Source organism: Alternaria alternata (assembly GCF_001642055.1).
Source record: "Alternaria alternata strain SRC1lrK2f unplaced genomic scaffold CC77scaffold_10, whole genome shotgun sequence".
In the NCBI taxonomy this organism is placed as follows: domain Eukaryota; kingdom Fungi; phylum Ascomycota; class Dothideomycetes; order Pleosporales; family Pleosporaceae; genus Alternaria; species Alternaria alternata.
The window spans coordinates 380,961-397,298 of record NW_017306199.1 but is presented as its reverse complement, the minus strand read 5'-3'; the positions used below and the strand labels follow the sequence as shown (position 1 = coordinate 397,298).

The 16,338-nt window shown below is 51.1% G+C and overlaps 9 protein-coding genes across 9 annotated transcripts; 3 read left to right on the top strand and 6 right to left on the bottom strand.

Moving 5' to 3' along the window:
- Nucleotides 1–483: 483 nt before the first annotated feature.
- On the bottom strand, nt 484–1,495 carry CC77DRAFT_1020318 (ubiquitin-like protein ATG12). The gene is made up of 2 exons (XM_018525022.1): nt 1,207–1,495; nt 484–1,033 (listed from the first exon to the last, which is right to left on the bottom strand). Exons 1-2 carry the CDS (start codon nt 1,352–1,354, stop codon nt 774–776), a joined length of 408 nt encoding a protein of 135 aa, XP_018386071.1. The 5' UTR covers nt 1,355–1,495; the 3' UTR covers nt 484–773.
- Nucleotides 1,496–2,187: 692 nt separating this feature from the next.
- On the bottom strand, nt 2,188–4,051 carry CC77DRAFT_1031076 (hypothetical protein; the record flags this gene model as incomplete). The annotated part of the gene is made up of 3 exons (XM_018526637.1): nt 2,188–2,280; nt 2,329–3,582; nt 3,632–4,051. The coding sequence occupies 3 exons, from the start codon at nt 4,049–4,051 to the stop codon at nt 2,188–2,190; spliced, it is 1,767 nt and encodes a 588-aa protein (XP_018386070.1).
- Nucleotides 4,052–5,054: 1,003 nt separating this feature from the next.
- CC77DRAFT_73106 (hypothetical protein) lies at nt 5,055–5,515 on the top strand. The gene is made up of 2 exons (XM_018532967.1): nt 5,055–5,454; nt 5,508–5,515. Exon 1 carries the CDS (start codon nt 5,138–5,140, stop codon nt 5,429–5,431), a length of 294 nt encoding a protein of 97 aa, XP_018386069.1. The 5' UTR covers nt 5,055–5,137; the 3' UTR covers nt 5,432–5,454; nt 5,508–5,515.
- Nucleotides 5,516–5,535: 20 nt separating this feature from the next.
- CC77DRAFT_1050057 (hypothetical protein) lies at nt 5,536–7,683 on the bottom strand. Its single transcript, XM_018527609.1, has 4 exons — nt 7,049–7,683; nt 6,976–6,999; nt 6,431–6,926; nt 5,536–6,379 (listed from the first exon to the last, which is right to left on the bottom strand). Exons 1-4 carry the CDS (start codon nt 7,519–7,521, stop codon nt 5,546–5,548), a joined length of 1,827 nt encoding a protein of 608 aa, XP_018386068.1. The 5' UTR covers nt 7,522–7,683; the 3' UTR covers nt 5,536–5,545.
- Nucleotides 7,684–8,286: 603 nt separating this feature from the next.
- CC77DRAFT_73129 (retrograde regulation protein 2) lies at nt 8,287–10,217 on the bottom strand. Its single transcript, XM_018532970.1, has 4 exons — nt 9,431–10,217; nt 9,157–9,367; nt 8,593–9,041; nt 8,287–8,541 (listed from the first exon to the last, which is right to left on the bottom strand). The coding sequence occupies exons 1-4, from the start codon at nt 10,075–10,077 to the stop codon at nt 8,373–8,375; spliced, it is 1,476 nt and encodes a 491-aa protein (XP_018386067.1). The 5' UTR covers nt 10,078–10,217; the 3' UTR covers nt 8,287–8,372.
- Nucleotides 10,218–10,729: 512 nt separating this feature from the next.
- On the bottom strand, nt 10,730–12,067 carry CC77DRAFT_73103 (nucleoside-diphosphate-sugar epimerase). The gene has a single exon (XM_018532966.1). The coding sequence runs from the start codon at nt 11,806–11,808 to the stop codon at nt 10,774–10,776; it is 1,035 nt and encodes a 344-aa protein (XP_018386066.1). The 5' UTR covers nt 11,809–12,067; the 3' UTR covers nt 10,730–10,773.
- Nucleotides 12,068–12,171: 104 nt separating this feature from the next.
- CC77DRAFT_73095 (hypothetical protein) lies at nt 12,172–14,103 on the top strand. Its single transcript, XM_018532965.1, has 3 exons — nt 12,172–12,384; nt 12,581–13,559; nt 13,622–14,103. Exons 1-3 carry the CDS (start codon nt 12,255–12,257, stop codon nt 13,995–13,997), a joined length of 1,485 nt encoding a protein of 494 aa, XP_018386065.1. The 5' UTR covers nt 12,172–12,254; the 3' UTR covers nt 13,998–14,103.
- Nucleotides 13,969–15,721, bottom strand: CC77DRAFT_1020314 (hypothetical protein). Its single transcript, XM_018525021.1, has one exon. It carries the CDS (start codon nt 15,675–15,677, stop codon nt 14,058–14,060), a length of 1,620 nt encoding a protein of 539 aa, XP_018386064.1. The 5' UTR covers nt 15,678–15,721; the 3' UTR covers nt 13,969–14,057.
- A 153-nt stretch (nt 15,722–15,874) lies between these two features.
- On the top strand, nt 15,875–16,222 carry CC77DRAFT_1061221 (hypothetical protein; the record flags this gene model as incomplete). The annotated part of the gene is made up of 1 exon (XM_018528408.1): nt 15,875–16,222. One exon carries the CDS (start codon nt 15,875–15,877, stop codon nt 16,220–16,222), a length of 348 nt encoding a protein of 115 aa, XP_018386063.1.
- Between the last annotated feature and the right edge of the window lie 116 nt (nt 16,223–16,338).

Here is a 16,338-nt window from a genome sequence, read left to right as displayed (position 1 = left end):
CCTCAAATGATGGTATCGTACATGTCTCTGATGATCACTCCTCATTGCATTCTCTGCATTTCCGCATCGCCAATCCTCTAACTCTTAACATCCTCCGTGTGCGGAACAGCAATCATCGAAATTTAACCTACGGAAGATGATCGCTTTCGCGTTAAGACAACGACGATGCGCCTGTTCGCAGTAGTATTGGCATCGTTGATACATCTCCCGATGGCTGCAGCCACATATCTTATAGTGGGTTATCAGGTATTCACACATTTTTGGTGATTGTAACAGTCTGTGGTTATCCAACGTTTGGTGATGAGCTGGGCTGGTAATGTAATCCTGGAGTTGAGATGGTGGATAGTGTGAGGAATGGCGAGAGAAGGAAGCGCGGCGTTGATAGAAAGTACAAGGGGAGAGCATAGTTATAATTGTAATTCAGATGGATCTATCAAATATGAGTTGTGAAAGGGGATTATAAATTCTCCTGGGGCATAGTCAAGGTATAGATAACTCGCTTTTCTTTTATTCACTCGTTGGACGGAAGACTTTGTAGCTTCCTGTCAGTTCCTTTTCAGTATACTGTTGGACGACGTCCTACAGAGCGATACACATCCTCAAAGACTCTGTTCCCAAACCATCTAATTCGACTCTTGCAGCACCAACGCACCATTCCCAACCAACCCACCTGCTAACCCGCTTCCCCTGCACTCATAATCCGCTCTGCCCAAATGCTAGATTAACATCATGACCCTACCCTCCATCCCTCATCCCCCTCTGTCTCCTAATCCTTACCCAAAAGCCGGACTAATAGCATACCCCACAACCAGCTCCTCACCCTGCCTAAAGCAGCTCCAAAGATTCCCCACGCCCTCATCCAACCCAGGACTAAACACACTCCCCACGTAGCAAAACACACTCTCGTGCTCCTTGACACCGAGTCGTCTCCGGAGGAACCGCACTATCGTTGCAAACGTCGAGTTTGTGCCAAGCTTGAAAATGCGTTGAGTTAGGTGCGGGGCTGAGCCTATAGGTTGGAGACGAATTGTCACTGTGAGAAAAGAGGGGGGTGGTTAGTTGTGTGGAGTTGGGGGGTAGGGCCAGAAAAGAGAGAGATGTAGGTGGGATGGAATGAGATGGGGAAGGAGAGTTGCGAAGAGGGTGATATCGCCGGTGGATCCCCGTCCCATAGTATGGATGAAATGGAAAAACAATCCAATATACCTTTCTGTACAGCGAGGCTCCCGGCAGTTTCTAGCGCTTTCGAAGCATCTTTCGGCAGGTTGGTCAAGACGACTGACGCGGCCATGGTGAGGGGCGCTTCTGTTGTGTCGTCTTCTTCTGGCATCCTCTCTTTTGGTGATTGGGACATTGTGTGAGTGGATATGTATCGTTGCGGAGCGAAGTGAGTTCAGCGTGAGTACAATGAACAGACCGTTCAATGTTCTAAGAAGGAATTACAAAATAAAAGAAGATGGACTCATGCAAAGTGATTATTGATGGTCGTTCTAGGTAGAAGCGGTGATCAGGTGTAACTGCCCCAACCAACCAATCACCGCCCCACCACACCAACATCACTTCTTAAAAAGCAAAAGGCACCCAATCAACCTTATCATCTTTCGCATTGATATCTAGTGTTTTCTACATATCTGATACGATAATGATATATAACATAAGCCTCCATTATGGCGCTCATCCGCTTATTCGTCGCCAAGTATACTCACCTCTCCCGTGTGACAATGTTCTACAAACCTCCATAGTAGTACCAACCAACCCTCGTTTTACTGATAAAAACACACGCGCGCGCACGCACACCACCAGCCAGCCGGTTTGCATATCGCAAATGAACCAGCAAAATTTGTGACCCGAAGGTCATTGGACGCAATAGCTATATACAAAGGGGACGGCATGCATCGTTAGCCCACCAGGGATCGAAGATCGTTGGCCTAATACTGTGGTAAAGGAAAATCGGAGAGTCAAGTCAAGCTTATAGTCGCCAAGAAAAAGGGATGGAAAGGCAGAAGCTGCGCCTCGAAAATGCTTATGGAAATCGGGTATTCGCTCGCAGAGTAATGCCATGCGCCCGGGGGCGAGAAGTGAACAGATGTTTGCGAAAGAAAATTATGTCGTGGGTATTAGTGAGGTCGTGCATTACGCCGTAAGGGATGCAATGAGTGGCCGTGTAGTCTGCATGAGCCGTAGGGCTCATCGACGATCAAGTTGGGCGAGGAGCTGGTCTAGCTCGACCCAGTTCTCGGTGGTGACTGCGAACTTGCGGTGCTTGCGTGAGAGGATGTGCTGTGGAATGTCAGTATAGCTCGCAAAATGCACAGTCATGATTCGTACCTCGTCGAAGTCATTGAACTTCTCCCTGCAGTTCTCGCAGTAACCAGGCTTCAACTCCTTCTCAGCAGTCTTGCGCCTGCGGAGGGCTGCTGCTTTACGAGCTTGTCTCTCTTCGTCACCGTCATCGTGCGCATGACCCATGTTCTCCTGAGCCTTGCGCTTGGCTGCTCGCATGGGTTGAGAATGCTCATAGCTGAGCGCAGCCCTCACATCGTTTGTGACGGACGAATGGCCACTATTCGTATTCGCCGACGGTACGCTGTTCTTCTCGAGGACCTTACGTTTCAATTGGTTCACTTCCTTGCTGTTTCCAGCACGTGGCGCGGCAGCAGTCGAGGATATCATCTGCGAGCGGATGGCGGAGGTGATGTTGGATTGGTGTAGACCAGACGCGACTGGCTCACCAGCAATAAAACGGGGCATGGCTCGGATGCTAGCCTGAGCACTGCCAAACATGGGTGGTGGGCCGTCTGCCGTGTTGCATCGCTTGGGTGGGAGGCCCTTCGGGGGGTCTAAGGGCTTTGCATCCGCATCCTGGTCTTCCTTGACGATGGCAGCAGGGGCACTAGGACGCCTGGCCAAGTTGTTGTTCTCTACTAGAGCACTCTTCTCTTCCATGGCTGAGACAGCACGCGTCCGTGGAGCCTGGGCTGCCTGCCTTCGACGTGCTTCCTGCTCTTCCTGCTGTCGGCGGCCGAAATGGGGATCTTCAACAAACGGACACTTGCCATTACCTGAGGCACGGAACTGTGGCCACTTGCCCTTCTCTTTCTCCACTTTCTGATATTCTCGGATCATAACAGGTCGGGTGACCTCATCCATGTCGTGCACGTATACGTAGTAGCCACGAAGAGGGATCATGTCCTGCGAGGCCATGACGTAGTCGCGATCCATCTTCTCGTTTTGCAGCAGCCTCTGTAGGTCAGCAGGACGGCCCTTCTGATGTTGCGAGGCTACGGCGTGGCGCGTCGGATGGCTAGCTGCATCTTCACCAGTCTCCTTGTTGAACATGGTGTCTACCATCCGCTGCAACTTCTCCACGGACCATATCTTCATGCCCAAGCTCTTAGCCTTGTGCAGGATATCACCGCGGTCAGACCTCTCCAGGGCGGCATCGAAGATGGACTTCTTGTTCTCCAGCTGAGCCGGGTTGACGGTGCCCTTGTGGGTGGATGAGCTGCCATCGAGGTCGGCAGGAATGGAACGCGTCGTAATGACGTGGGTGACTTCTCGGGAGAAAAAATTGACCTCACGCTGAAGATTGTTAGCAAGATGGGAGTAGGATAGGACATGGCAGACGTACGGAACCTAGGTGCTTTGCCCTATGCATCAGCTTGTCTTTCTGGGCTTCTGGCACGCTGTCAAAGTAGAAAGCAAACTGAGGGAACAGCTTGCGATAGTGACGCTGCCACTGTCGGATCGTCTCCAGGTCGTTGGACGCTCGCTGGGCGGCCTGCTTGGACGGGGCCTTTGACTCTCTTGCTGCTTCCAGCTTGCGGGTCAAAGCCGTGGGCTGGGCCCCACTCCGACGGACCAGGCCATGGCGATGGGCTTCGGCATCATCGACTTGGATGACTTGTTTCTTGGGCGGCGGTTGGCCATAGAGGACGTCGCGCTGCTCACTGGCGTGTGAGCGTTGGCGCTTTCCTCCTATAGCCGTCGCGCGTAACGGGGAATTCGTAGCGTTTTGCAGGTTGGCGAGGGGGACGCGCCGGTTCGACATGACTACTGGAACCTGGGGCGACGGAGGGACAGCTACTGCTGCCATACGTGGGAGAGCGGCCGGAACTGGTCTCGAGGCGTAATAGATGATATGCTGGGTGGGAGGGGCACGTGTGCGTGTAGCTCACGACGCGACGGTACAGGCACGTCGAGGATTTTCTAGCAACGCGTAGCTGCCATGTCGAGGTGCGGGAGCTTTGGAGACCAAGGTACAAGGTGACAGCAGAGTAATTGAGCGAAAGAGAGGCGCGTTGCAGACGTCGATCTGCTTTCATCGACCAAGGAAAGAGTAGTCTTTGTTTGGCCTGGAGGCTGGTACAGTATGATGCAGTCGGCGCTAGAGTCAACTGGGCTAGCCTGAAAATCTCGCGCGAACCATCCACAACATCTTTGCCTAGACAACGACCTGGGCAAACACAAACCATCCTTGCCGACAACACCGTCAGTGCGCCCTGCACGACATCTCGCGTCCACTCTCTCGCTGCCCATCCTCGGCCTCTGATTCAGCCTCAGGGGAAGATTCGCAACTTCCCCATGTGGCGCCTCTCCTGCTACTTCCATCTAACGCCGACCCCACTTCTCCTATCTTCTGCCCTACTAACAATTCGACGTCCAGCGCTGCACCACTGGGTCCGTCTCATCTTACCAATAAGGCCCCCATCGCCGTTGAATGGCACCGGCCGATCTTCGCTTCTCATTGCCTGCCCTACGGAAATGTGACAGATTCAAACTTATTCAGGGTCTGCATGGTGGAGCCTTGGTCGATAGCCCGAGGTGTCACGCCTCTTGGTCGCGACTTTGTTGTATGGGTCGCAAAACACCGGATGCGTCATGAGAAGTGCACACAAGGAAGACCAAGCAGCAAAACGTATAAAGGTATCACTCCGGTCTTGCACGCACCACGCACCAGACGCCGTTGAGATCTATTCTTGATGCATTGTGCAGATGATGCCCAAGTTCTCATTCGAATGCCATTCAACACTCGCTCATCAATACTTGAGTACCCCGGCTCAGTTCATCGAATCCTCAATCCGCTTTCCTAGTCAGCCGATTCTTGTAGATATGTCCCTCGCTGGTCACATGAGGAATGCCGCTGAAACTCCACCGTATTGTCTTCCTGGAATTGAACAATGAACATCCTTGCCTGTGGCACAGAGCTCTACTCCTTACATTGGTACGCTCAAAACAGCGACGCCACGATGCACGCCTTAGCGAATCTACCAACCAGGCTGATATTGCTGTGATGGCCATTTTCTTACATTCTAGAAAAAGAAAAACTTTTCGTCATGTACAACAAACGGAAGAGACTGCTTGCTCGCCTCAGAAAAGAAGTATGCCAAGAGAATTCATTGCGAAAAAAGGTCTATTGAATATTACATGAGAAGAACTCGCGCGAAAGCAGTAGTGAGTACTTCAAAATAAAGAGAACCATTCCCTGATGATACTCATTCGTACAGTCATCATCATCTGTGTTGGTGTGTCCCAAATCATCATCCTAAACCACGTTACTCTTACGAACTCTTCGCTTCGACTTCGAGCCCTTGCATCCTCTGCCACTAGCATATCCCTCATCAGCTTCGTCGTCGCTGGATCCAGCACTTAGTACAAAATCGTCGTCATCAGCGGCATCATCTCCACCATCTTCACTCTCTTTAAACCCATTGGGAAGAGTGGTCCGTCGATTAGATCGCCGTGGATACCGGGCACTGGGTGACTCTGGGTCTCTTAGAGCAGCTATGTCTTTTGAAGATGTCGCGGTATTCTTTGAACAAGATGCTGGCTTCGGTGGCAAAGAAGATGAGGCTGGGGTTGTCTTATCGTGGGGGACGATCGTATAGGCTGATGGTCGAGACGGGGGTTTAGGAGACTTTGCACTTCTTGCTACGGTTTTTGCCCTCGCAGATGCTGGAGTACTGTTTGATTGAGATGCAGGCTTTGAAGTATCAGGTGGTGGCGCCGAGTGTCGAGACAGAGGGCTGGGTGTAAGTGGTTGTCTTGGTACAGTATTTCCTGCCATGAATGTCCGAGAGATTTTCGAATCAGATGCGGGTCTTGGTTGCACAGAAGGTGAGACTGTGGGTCGATCCTCGGGTGGCGGTGCGACGGACCTCGCTCTCCTTCGTTGTTCGACTTCGTCGCCGTCGGGTGTGTTGGTGGTCTTGGGCTTCGGACCGATGCGAACATGAGTGATCCATCTGGATATCTCAGGTTTCACACGTTTGTACACCCATTCATGCATGTTATCAATCACCGTACGCAGTGCGAAGACGCCCCAAGTAAGTTCTAGGGATGTTGCCCAAATGCAGCGCATCTCAATGTTCTTACTCTCCTAACGGATGTTAGCCATGAGCGATATCTTCATCGCCATAGTTGTACTCACTGTATTCCTGAATGTGAGCCAAAGTCGAACGCTTGGGCCCACGCATGTGAAGGAGAAGATGACAAGAGCGTCGGATTTCGGGTCCTGTATCTTCTTGGCCAACCCCTCTCGCATCTTAAGTGCTTCGGCAGACCCGTTTGCGGCTTGACAGTAACAAAACTCTGCCGTGCCGCTGTTGTCGGTGTCATGTTTGACCTCGACAATAGTCCAAGGAAAGCACGCCAGGTCTGAGGCACCTAAATGCTTCGGTTTTGTTGGATCACAACTCAGCAAGCTGGTCTTTGGCGATGAGATGACGCGTTCTCTCTTCCGGAGTTCACTGAGAACAGGGAGCGTAAAATTCTTGACATCATTGTCAAAGCGATATTCCTTCGCTATCTTAGATTCGTCGTCGATGATTGGGAACAAATACGCGATATCTGGTTTCGGTTCAGTTCGTACTGGACTCGTGAAGGTATCCCACGATGGGCATCCGTTCCAGAGAAGGTCGACATGGCTATAAGAATGTAAGCCTGAGCTCAAAGAAGTGATGCGTTGCAACTTACAGTTCCCACTGACGATATAGATCTCTGAAAACAGTCAGTGAAGAGGATCTGTAGCTATTATACAAGTACACACCTGTTCTCGTCTTCGGTGTCGTACACCTGCTTGTATGTCTTGAAGAACTCCGCTAGCAGGAGTGGCACCCAGAGATTCTCTATCGATCTTTTCTTGCGCAGATCAATCGCCAGGTCCCTGACTCTCAGGCAATCGACAAGTGTGGCCTCCATCTCAGTCTCGGCTGACGTGCGCTTTACGCTTTTGCCAAAGCTCTCTCTGGTCATATATCCCGTTTCCCTCGATGGTTTCAGGCTCCAGCCTGATGCCACAGCAGTCTTCCCATCCTGCCCTGAGTTTCGAAATGTCTCGAGTTCATCTTTGAAATCTTTCTTACTGTCTGTTGGGGCCTTTTTACGTATATGTCTCATGTACTGGCTCGTGGACCTGAACCACTCAGGAAGCTCGCTGCTCTCATGGATATGATCATAGAAGAATATCTTCTCGTCTCGCAGTACCTTTCGGTTCAACGTGTGTTTACTAGGAGTTGACATCTCTTTATGGCTCGTCGGGTTCGGCTGTATGCGCTGTACGTCGGAGCAAGCGGTAAGTAGGGCTTGGAATAGATGTTTGCACAAAGCAAGTATGGTAAGTTAGGAAAGGTAGTCGATAGCAGTGGTTCATTATAGCCATTTTGTAATGGTCTAGCTTTTCTGTGTATAGGCGTACTAAAATGTAGGATGCGGCGCAGCATCTCGAGTAGACGAGGCTGAAACAGCGTTGGCGACGCACTTGCCAGTTCAGCCTCCGGGCTTCAGCCCCCACGCTGCAGGAGTAACACCATCATTGTCAAAGTTGGCATCGCGTCCATCTCGCCGAAACCAACATCATCCTTCGCGCGTTTTCCAAGCTCAAATCTAGAGTTTCAAAACGTGGTGTAGTATCATATCGAAGTGAAGGATGGAGGATGAGGTTCGGCTACGGTAAACCGCCTTCCCCTCCCGTGGCCCTTGCGCCTGGTGCTAACTTCTTATCGGAAAATGTTCCCTTGATGTAACACGATTCCGAACGCGACGAAGAGTCCGATAGCGAGACCAGCATATTAAGGATACCTCGATGCATACGGTGGTTGGGATGCGAGCTGATGGTGGTGGTAGGTGCTAATCGGCGACCTTTCGACATCCTGCGTCTGATGTCCTTCAGGACGCCCATTATCACTGCAATTGCTGTCATCGATTCAACCTACTCAGTAATAGTATCACACAGATCACCACACGTGGAACCTTGAGATTTCGCTACGGCCCGGAAGTGTCGCCTCATAGCGTAAGGGCAATACCAATTCGAGAGGTATCGCAATATTAAAATGCACTACGACCTGCACCGCATGTCTGTGCTTGCAACATGTTTACAGAGTGTAGCGGAAAAGGAGGCCGGGCCCATTGGCAACACCCTCCAAGCCCACAACCTGATCCGACTTGCGGTTCAGCTTCTGCAGCCAGAAACGCAATACCAATGACGCGGTTGCGCAGCAAAGGAGTGCCACTGTCAACACGATACAGCCCATGCGATAGAGACTGCGTTATGTCGTTAGCAAAAGTTCACATGGCATAGGCTGTTATACTTACGGTGCGCTCCATGCAGGGTACAGGTAAGCGGTAGCGATGTTTGTCGCATTCGACACAGCAGTTGCCAGTGCAAGTGTAACCGCTCTCTTCGCCTTTGGCCGTGCGACCGTTGCTGAGACCCATGGTAGAATGAGTTGGAAGGCGGAGAAAGACCCCATGGCCTGCAGAAACATGGCAAAGTAGCGAGGCCCGGTTTGATATGTTGACATAGAGATGATCTGACCGACCGCGGAGATAACGCATGCGGCCACGATGTGGAAGCAATGCTCGCCTGAACGCCCGGAGTGCCACGAGTTCAGGACGGAGAAGATGAATGCCAGGAAGTAGGGAGGTGCAGTGAGCAGAAGTGTCTCCACGCGGGGGAAGCCGAGTGTCTGCACGATAGAAGGGAAGAAGTAGGTGAAGCTCATCGATACGACGGCGCATGTCTGAATGAAGACAAGGAGCGGCTAGATATGGCGTCTAAAGTTAGCAAAAAATACGAAGACAAGAATTCTCGATATCGATTTACGGCGTCGACCGTAGTGTTCAGGGAAGAAAACATGAGGCAGAGAAGGTACGTACCACTTTCGGGTCAGAGAAAGCCTGCTTCAGCCCAACGAACACGGAATCATTCACTTCGTCTGCCACACCATCGTTTTCGCGATTGAGTCGCCATTGAGCCATCGCCGTCTCTTCTGGTGACAAGAAAGGCGTGTTCGAAGGGTAGTTGGGCAGAAGAGCATACCCAGCGAAGGCCATGATGATCGTTAGGGCTCCTTCTAAGATGAAGATCCTAGAGGTGTGGGAGTACGAAGTCAGTGTATGTCTCACATGCGTCTGTATAGTCACAACTTACCAGCGCCAACTCGGATAGCCACCAAGGCCTTCCATGCCATCGACAATACCTGCTGCAATCAACCCACCAAAGGCTGAAGAGAGGGTATATCCGGAGTAAAAAGTAGCAATGCGGCTTGGTAGCTCTTTTCTTGTATACCAACATGAGAGGAAGAAGATGCATCCAGGAAAGTACGGTGCTTCCGTTACACCGACCAGGAATCTGAGCGCAACCAATCCAGCGTGGTTTTGCACAAAGCCAGTGGCACCAGACACGACACCCCAAATGATGACCACTGTTGGCAGATACAGCCTGGGCTTGAAGATGGAGAGAAGCATGTTCGATGGTATCATCATGGAGATGTAACCAGCCCACAATACCATCACAGCAGTTTGATACTGCACATCGTCGATGCCCAGTGTGGCCTCCAGACCCCCGAGACGTGCATTAGCGATGGCATTTCGATCGAGCACGTTGAGCAGGAAGAGCACGATTAGAATAGGCAGGGCTCGAAAATCGATTTTCCGCACGAGTTTCTTTTCGAGAGCTTTGAGTTGCTCAGGTGTATGACCGCGTAGGATCTCCGGTACTGGGTTGCGAGACTCATTCGTTGCTTCGATGTGCTCAAAGGCCAGATCTTTCTCGAGAGAATGCTTTTCGACGTCCATGTCGATGATAGAGCGGCGCGAATTGTGAAGAGGGTAGTGAGGCGCTCTAGAGCGGAAGCGTGGATGGCGCTACCCCAGGTTTGTGGGGTAGCCACTTCTTATACTAGCCCTCCAGGGCCCCATATCACGTTGTGTTAATCGTCAGCATTATTTAGTTTAGTGTGGCATGGGGTGCGGGGATTCCCGCAGTACGACATATCTTCCGACCGGGTAAGATCGTCCTTGTGGATTACAGTTGTCGTGGTCAGCCAAGGCTAGAGACCACGGCGTGTTGACCGAGATGTACTCGAGACGAGACCGTGTGGTACACCGTCGGCTCCTGGGCGAGTTAGCGATGATGTTTGTTGAGGGAACTGAGGGGAGGTCCGAGGGTTGTGCCGATCACGGTTATTCATGTAGAGCCGGTGCATTGTGCCAACATGCAGCACATGCGTCTAGTCACGGGCTGTGGATATGTTTACACTGCATGCAGCAGACGCATTAAGAAGGTATGAGATCATTGGTGTTGGCCAAATCGCAACACGTTGGTTCAGTTATGGAAATAGATTATTCTGATAAGGAACGAAACAGTTCCATGTGATAGAGATTCTGCATACGTATGGAAGCGTGCTGACTGATTCGAGCATAATCAGAGTTGACACATGATCTTGAGATGTGAGATATTGATGTATTCTAGCTATACTACAGCGCGCAGCATTACGCTGCTACTTCAACAGCATTCACCCGTACATTCTCAACCTTCTGGCTCGTTCTCTCGTCCCCCCTCACACTAGCTTTTGGCGCCAACCCGTCCACATAATCCCTTACAATCTGATCAAACCCAGTATCTCTCGCAAACCCCAGATTCAAAGCCTTCGTATTGTCAAATTCCGCAGGCCAAGAATATAGTATCTTCTTGAGTGTAGGCTCGTCCTTCATCTCTAGCAATGCAAGCTTATCGCTACCACCTACCCTAGCAAGCGAATCCATCATGTCCTGCACTGAGACGCCGATGCCAGGGAAGTTTAAGCAGCGGTCGAACTTTGCGAGGCGGTTGATGTCGAAATCTGTAGCCGCGTACACTAGATTCTGGACTAGAATGCGAGGAGAACAGAGCCAGTGTCGCCATTGCTTGTCTTCTAATGGAATAACGCATTTGATGCCATTCATCGGTTCGCGAATCATGCCACTGATGAAGGAACTCGCCGCGGCGGTTGGTTTCCCTGGCCGTACCGAGACAGTAGGGAAGCGAAGTGAGATACCGTCGATGAAGCCGCGCCGTGTGTATTCAGTAATGAGGTACTCGCACATCATCTTCTCTGCACCATAACTCGTCTCTGGTGTCGGCATTTGAGATTCCGTAACAGGTAGTGTGATGGAGTTGTTGTATACTGCCTGACTTGAGGCGTAGATTACTCTTACTCCCGGACATGTCTTCCTGATAGCTTCGAGTAATGCGCGGGTTGCGTCAAAGTTTGCTTTCATACCCAGCTCGAAATCAGCCTCGGCGCCTGAAGACATGATGCCGTGGAAGACATAGACGGCATCTATGTCTTTGGTAACGACGGAATCTGCTTCCGTACATAAGTCTGCCTTGATGGCTTGTGTCTGACTCCTGGAACGGGCGTCTGGGATGGGCGGTTCGATGATGTCGGTCAGGATGAGAGAATGCGCGCCCTTCTCGTCATCGAGAAGCTTTTTCGCTACAAGTTGGCCGATGAAGCCAGCGGCCCCTGTGATAAGAATACGCATGATGTTTGTGAGAAGACCGGATTGGTGTGAAGTCAGAAGTTTATTTTGTTAACGATATGCTACCAGAGACAACTATGCCGAATCACACTCATATACCGCACGCGCCTGTCATCGGAGCGGTATCTCGACCGATTGCGCGGGCTCGGAACGCAGACATTGCGCTCGCGAGACCTTCTCCTCTCGGTCTCCAAAATCCGTAGCTGTCAGGTGCCTGGAAGTGGTGGTGATGTCGGCCGCGGTTGCAGATGTTGGAGGCTCGTCGCTCCCAGCGAGGCATCGGAGTTTCCGCCGGACCCACTTCTCCGCAATCAGCATCGGTAGATCAGCCAGCGAGGTAACTTCCGCCGCCAATTAACAGCCTCGCATAGATTACCAACGTTTCCAATTTGAGTTGTCATTTTAGTTCAATTGACGTATCGACACTTCTTGACAAGACCTCCCAAGACATGGCAGAAAAGGCTGTTTCTGTAGAAGAAATCAAGAAACATGCGAGTGAGCAGGACTGCTGGATTGTGGTAGATGATGTGGTATGGGACATAACAGAATTTATTCCCAGTCATCCTGGCGGCAATGAAAGTAAGTAATATCTACCTGTGCTTGACAACGATTGCGAACCATGTGTCGGCTTCTTGAACAAACAGAGTTAGTCCGGAGGCTGTCGCGAGAAAGAACAGCACGTTTGGAGTATCCATTAGTGGTACTCGTGTTGTTCAAGAATGTTTTAACGCACTGAGCAATACCGTTCGAGGGAACCACAACTAACATCATCCAGTAATAACCAAACACGCCGGTCTTGACGCCTCGCTAACCTACAACTCCGTTCACTCACCCACGTTGATATCGAAGACCCTGGATTCCAGTAAATGCATCGGCAAGGTGTCCTCCTCCACACCCTCCTACGATCTCTTAAAGCCGCCGCCAACAGAAGCCGCCCAACCGGCCCTCTCAATTGCTTCTAAACCCCCATTAGCCAGCCTAATCAATAGCTATGACTTCGAGGCCGTAGCTGAAAAGGTTCTCGGCAAGAAAGCATGGGCCTTTTACTCGAGTGGTGCAACAAATCTCGTGACGAGAGACGCAAATAAGAGCATGTTTGACCGAATCTGGTTCCGACCTAGGTTATTGAGGAACATTCGTCATGTTGATACTAGCACGAGTATGTTGGGACAAAAGGTCGAGTTACCATTTTTCGTAAGTCCGGCTGCAATGGCGCGATTGGCGCATCCAGATGGGGAATTGGCATTGGCGAGGGGGTGTGAGGGCTATGGGGTGGCACAGTGTATTTCGACAAACGCATCGTTTACCATGAAGGAAATTACTGGGAGCGTACAAAAAGATTCTATACCGTTCTTCTTCCAACTTTACGTCAACAAGGACCGCAAGGCTTCGGAAGCTCTTCTCAAAGACGCAGAAAAGAACGGGATCAAGGGCGTATGGTTTACTATCGACGGGCCTGTACAAGGCAAAAGAGAAGGAGATGAGCGTGTAAAAGTCGAATCAGCAACGTTCGCCAAAGCAGCGATCAGTGGGGCAGCAGCAACAAACGATAAGAAAGGAGGTGGTCTGGGTCGCACAATGGGCGGGTATATCGACGACACTTTCAACTGGGACGACATCGCCTGGCTACGCAAAGCCACAAAATTACCCATCGTTGCAAAAGGTGTCCAAACAGCCGAAGACGCAGTATTAGCTATGAAACACGAGTTAGATGGTATCGTAATAACCAACCATGGAGGACGTAATCTAGACACGTATGCCAGACTCCTACATCCAATCATCTGCATCAACTGGATATTGTGCTGACATCTCGTAGCTCGCCACCCTCCCTGCTTACGCTCCTCGAAATCCGCCGCCACAATCCTGAAGTCTTCAGTCACTTGGAAGTTTACCTCGATTGTGGCGTCCGACGCGGAACAGATATAGTCAAGGCTCTATGTTTAGGAGTAAAGGCTGTTGGTATGGGTCGTCCGTTCCTGTACTCATTGACATACGGGCAAGAAGGTGTGGAGCACTTTATCGACATTATGAAAGACGAGTTGGAAACGACGATGCGGTTGCTGGGCATAACATCGCTCTCGCAATGTCATCCACGGTATCTCAACATAGGCGATGTAGAACATTTGATTCCAAAGAGTTTGGAGTCACCTCTACCTGAGATACCAGAGCGCGAGCTGCGGGCGAAGTTATAAGGCGCTTATGAAGAGCTCATGGTTGGGGAGGTGTATAAATTATGGCCTTTGGTCATCTTTCTACTTCCAACTCAGACTGTTCTGATCAATACCGCTCTCCTTTTTCATCGCACTTTCCTTCTGATACTTCGAATCCAACCCCACTGCCTTCAATACCGCAAATCTTACGTGGTCAACTCCCAACCTCTTTCCTTCCACCATTGTCTCCGCACTAACCCCTAATACCTCCCCTAGCGCACCCCCACCCACCGGCGGCTGAATATCTGCTTTGAGTTTCTCCATCGCCTTCCTAAGTTCCTCGGTTGTACCCTTCGGACTCAGACGCCTCAGCGCCTTCCCATCATGCCGCCTAATCTCCTTGGCATCAGGAATGTAGATTCTGTCCAATTTAGATAAGATGACTTGATGGCTGACCCCTGCTAATCGTAACGAAGCAAGCAGCGAGCGGTCTTTATCCTTGATACCATGCTCAGCATCGATCAGAACAAAGACCCGTCGCAATTGTTTCCGATTCGTAATGTACTTCATAATCTCCGCTCCCCAGCTAGCCAAACTCCCTTCTCCGTACCCCGGCATGTCAACAATCGTCATACCTCCAATCCCCACAATCTTCTCTCTCCCATTCGGCGTCGTCTTCTTAATCGTGACGCCGTTGCCTGCGCCGACGCCATACAGATTCATCGTCTTTGTGAAACCGGGGGTGGAGGAGGTGCGGGCTAAGAGGGCTTTTATATCGGCGCCCATGACGGCGTTGAGGAGCGAAGACTTGCCGACGTTGGAGCGGCCTACGAAAGCTACTTCTGGCACATCGGATTCGGGGAACAGGCGAAACTGGGCGACGCTGCGGAGGAGTTTTGCAGCGCGGCCGTGGGTGTTGAAGAAGGTGTTTGCGGTGGTTTTCTGGGCGATTGTCGGAGGGAAGGTGTCCCAGTACCAGTTGAAACCTTGGAGTTTGTTTCGGGCAAGTGATTCAGCAGTGACTGGAGTCTCGGTGGTTGGTTGGGACTTCGGTTTTGTGCCTAGGGGTGCTGAGGGTGGAGATGGTATCAGCTCTGGCTCAAGGTCCTTTCCCTTTCGCTTCTTTCGAGACGCTGGTTGTGTAGCAAGTTGTGATTCAAGCTGCGACGACGCATGCTTCCCTGCTTGCCCAGTCTCCAATCGATCTCTGGATTTCCGCCCCGCTTGTTGTGGCACTTGTGCCTCAAGTTGCGATAATGCGTCCCCCATTGCATCTCCTCCTGCTTCCACATTTCCCATCTCCTGACGGATTTCTCGCCTGATCCGTGCTGGCAATGGTGCAGTTTCCACGGATGCAGCTGTCGAGGATCCATGTATTCCTGCTCTTCTCCGCATGCGTCTCTCTCGCATCGACATCTGTCGCGGTTCCTCGTTTGTCACGTTCGGTTTTTGCTCTTCGTTCAACTCCAGATGGAAATTACTCCTTGTCTTGCTCATATGCAGTGTACTCCTTGTGGGCGATGTCACCCTGAATTTCGCCCTGGCATCCCCATTCCAATGCTTGTGTATCCGTAACCTCGCGTTCGGCGCATCATCTTGAGATGCAGTATCGGTGGACTGCGGGCGCAATTGCGGACGTGTGAGGAGTGTAGAATGTTGGCGCGATAATCGTTGTATGCAATCCCGACATACATAACGCGAACTCGGCGGTAACTTATTCATCCCGTTTCACACCAGAAGTTCTTCTCGGTAGCTGGTGGTGGATGATGAAGTTCACGCTTGGTCCAAGCGTTACAACTGCCATCTTTTCGCCGCAGCACTTCCGCAGTGGACTTCTTCAACACCCAATCTCGAAACCTACTGTCGCTCCACAATTACGTATAATTCCGAATCAATTCGCTCATAATAAGACAAACAAAATGGCACAAACGCCCACCCCCCAGATCCGATCCATATACCGGCGTCTCCTCCGCGAACTCCCCTCCACACCCCAGACAACGCGCACGCAGCACCAAAAGCTCTCTTCGCCGTCAAAACTCCAGCAACGTATACGTCAAACACTCTCTCGACCGAGCCCAACTGGAAACGCCCAAAGCCAAATTGCGCAGGCGGAACAGTTTATCCAATACGTACAGGCGCAACGCACACATTCAACGTTGCTCGAGCGATATAATCCGGGTATGGGCATGACGGAAGAGGAGAGGGTCAGGCTGAGCGCGAGGAGGGTGGGCATTAACTTGCCGGTTGAGTATCAGGAGGAGAAGTGAGGTGTTAGCATATACTGTAGGATGTATTTGCGTGTGGTGGGGATCCTGTAAATTATATTGGTTCTGTTGGGATGACAGGAAGGAACGATGCGCATTTGTATGAACGAAACCAGGAC

Excerpts from the sequence above, each read along its gene's own strand:
- CC77DRAFT_73095 (XM_018532965.1), top strand. The coding sequence starts at position 12,255 with ATGGCAGAAAAGGCTGTTTCTGTAGAAGAAATCAAGAAACATGCGAGT. Across the intron at positions 12,385-12,580 it reads TCATCCTGGCGGCAATGAAA|TAATAACCAAACACGCCGGT; the intron begins GTAAGTAATATC and ends AACATCATCCAG. Across the intron at positions 13,560-13,621 it reads GGAGGACGTAATCTAGACAC|CTCGCCACCCTCCCTGCTTA; the intron begins GTATGCCAGACT and ends GACATCTCGTAG.
- CC77DRAFT_73106 (XM_018532967.1), top strand. The coding sequence starts at position 5,138 with ATGCCGCTGAAACTCCACCGTATTGTCTTCCTGGAATTGAACAATGAA.
- CC77DRAFT_1020314 (XM_018525021.1), bottom strand. The coding sequence starts at position 15,677 with ATGAATAAGTTACCGCCGAGTTCGCGTTATGTATGTCGGGATTGCATA.
- CC77DRAFT_1020318 (XM_018525022.1), bottom strand. The coding sequence starts at position 1,354 with ATGTCCCAATCACCAAAAGAGAGGATGCCAGAAGAAGACGACACAACA. Across the intron at positions 1,034-1,206 it reads GAGCCTCGCTGTACAGAAAG|TGACAATTCGTCTCCAACCT; the intron begins GTATATTGGATT and ends CTTTTCTCACAG.
- CC77DRAFT_1050057 (XM_018527609.1), bottom strand. The coding sequence starts at position 7,521 with ATGTCAACTCCTAGTAAACACACGTTGAACCGAAAGGTACTGCGAGAC. Across the intron at positions 7,000-7,048 it reads GACACCGAAGACGAGAACAG|AGATCTATATCGTCAGTGGG; the intron begins GTGTGTACTTGT and ends GACTGTTTTCAG. Across the intron at positions 6,380-6,430 it reads GGCTCACATTCAGGAATACA|GAGAGTAAGAACATTGAGAT; the intron begins GTGAGTACAACT and ends AACATCCGTTAG.
- CC77DRAFT_73129 (XM_018532970.1), bottom strand. The coding sequence starts at position 10,077 with ATGGACGTCGAAAAGCATTCTCTCGAGAAAGATCTGGCCTTTGAGCAC. Across the intron at positions 9,368-9,430 it reads GGCTATCCGAGTTGGCGCTG|GATCTTCATCTTAGAAGGAG; the intron begins GTAAGTTGTGAC and ends CCACACCTCTAG. Across the intron at positions 9,042-9,156 it reads CTTTCTCTGACCCGAAAGTG|CCGCTCCTTGTCTTCATTCA; the intron begins GTACGTACCTTC and ends CGCCATATCTAG.
- CC77DRAFT_73103 (XM_018532966.1), bottom strand. The coding sequence starts at position 11,808 with ATGCGTATTCTTATCACAGGGGCCGCTGGCTTCATCGGCCAACTTGTA.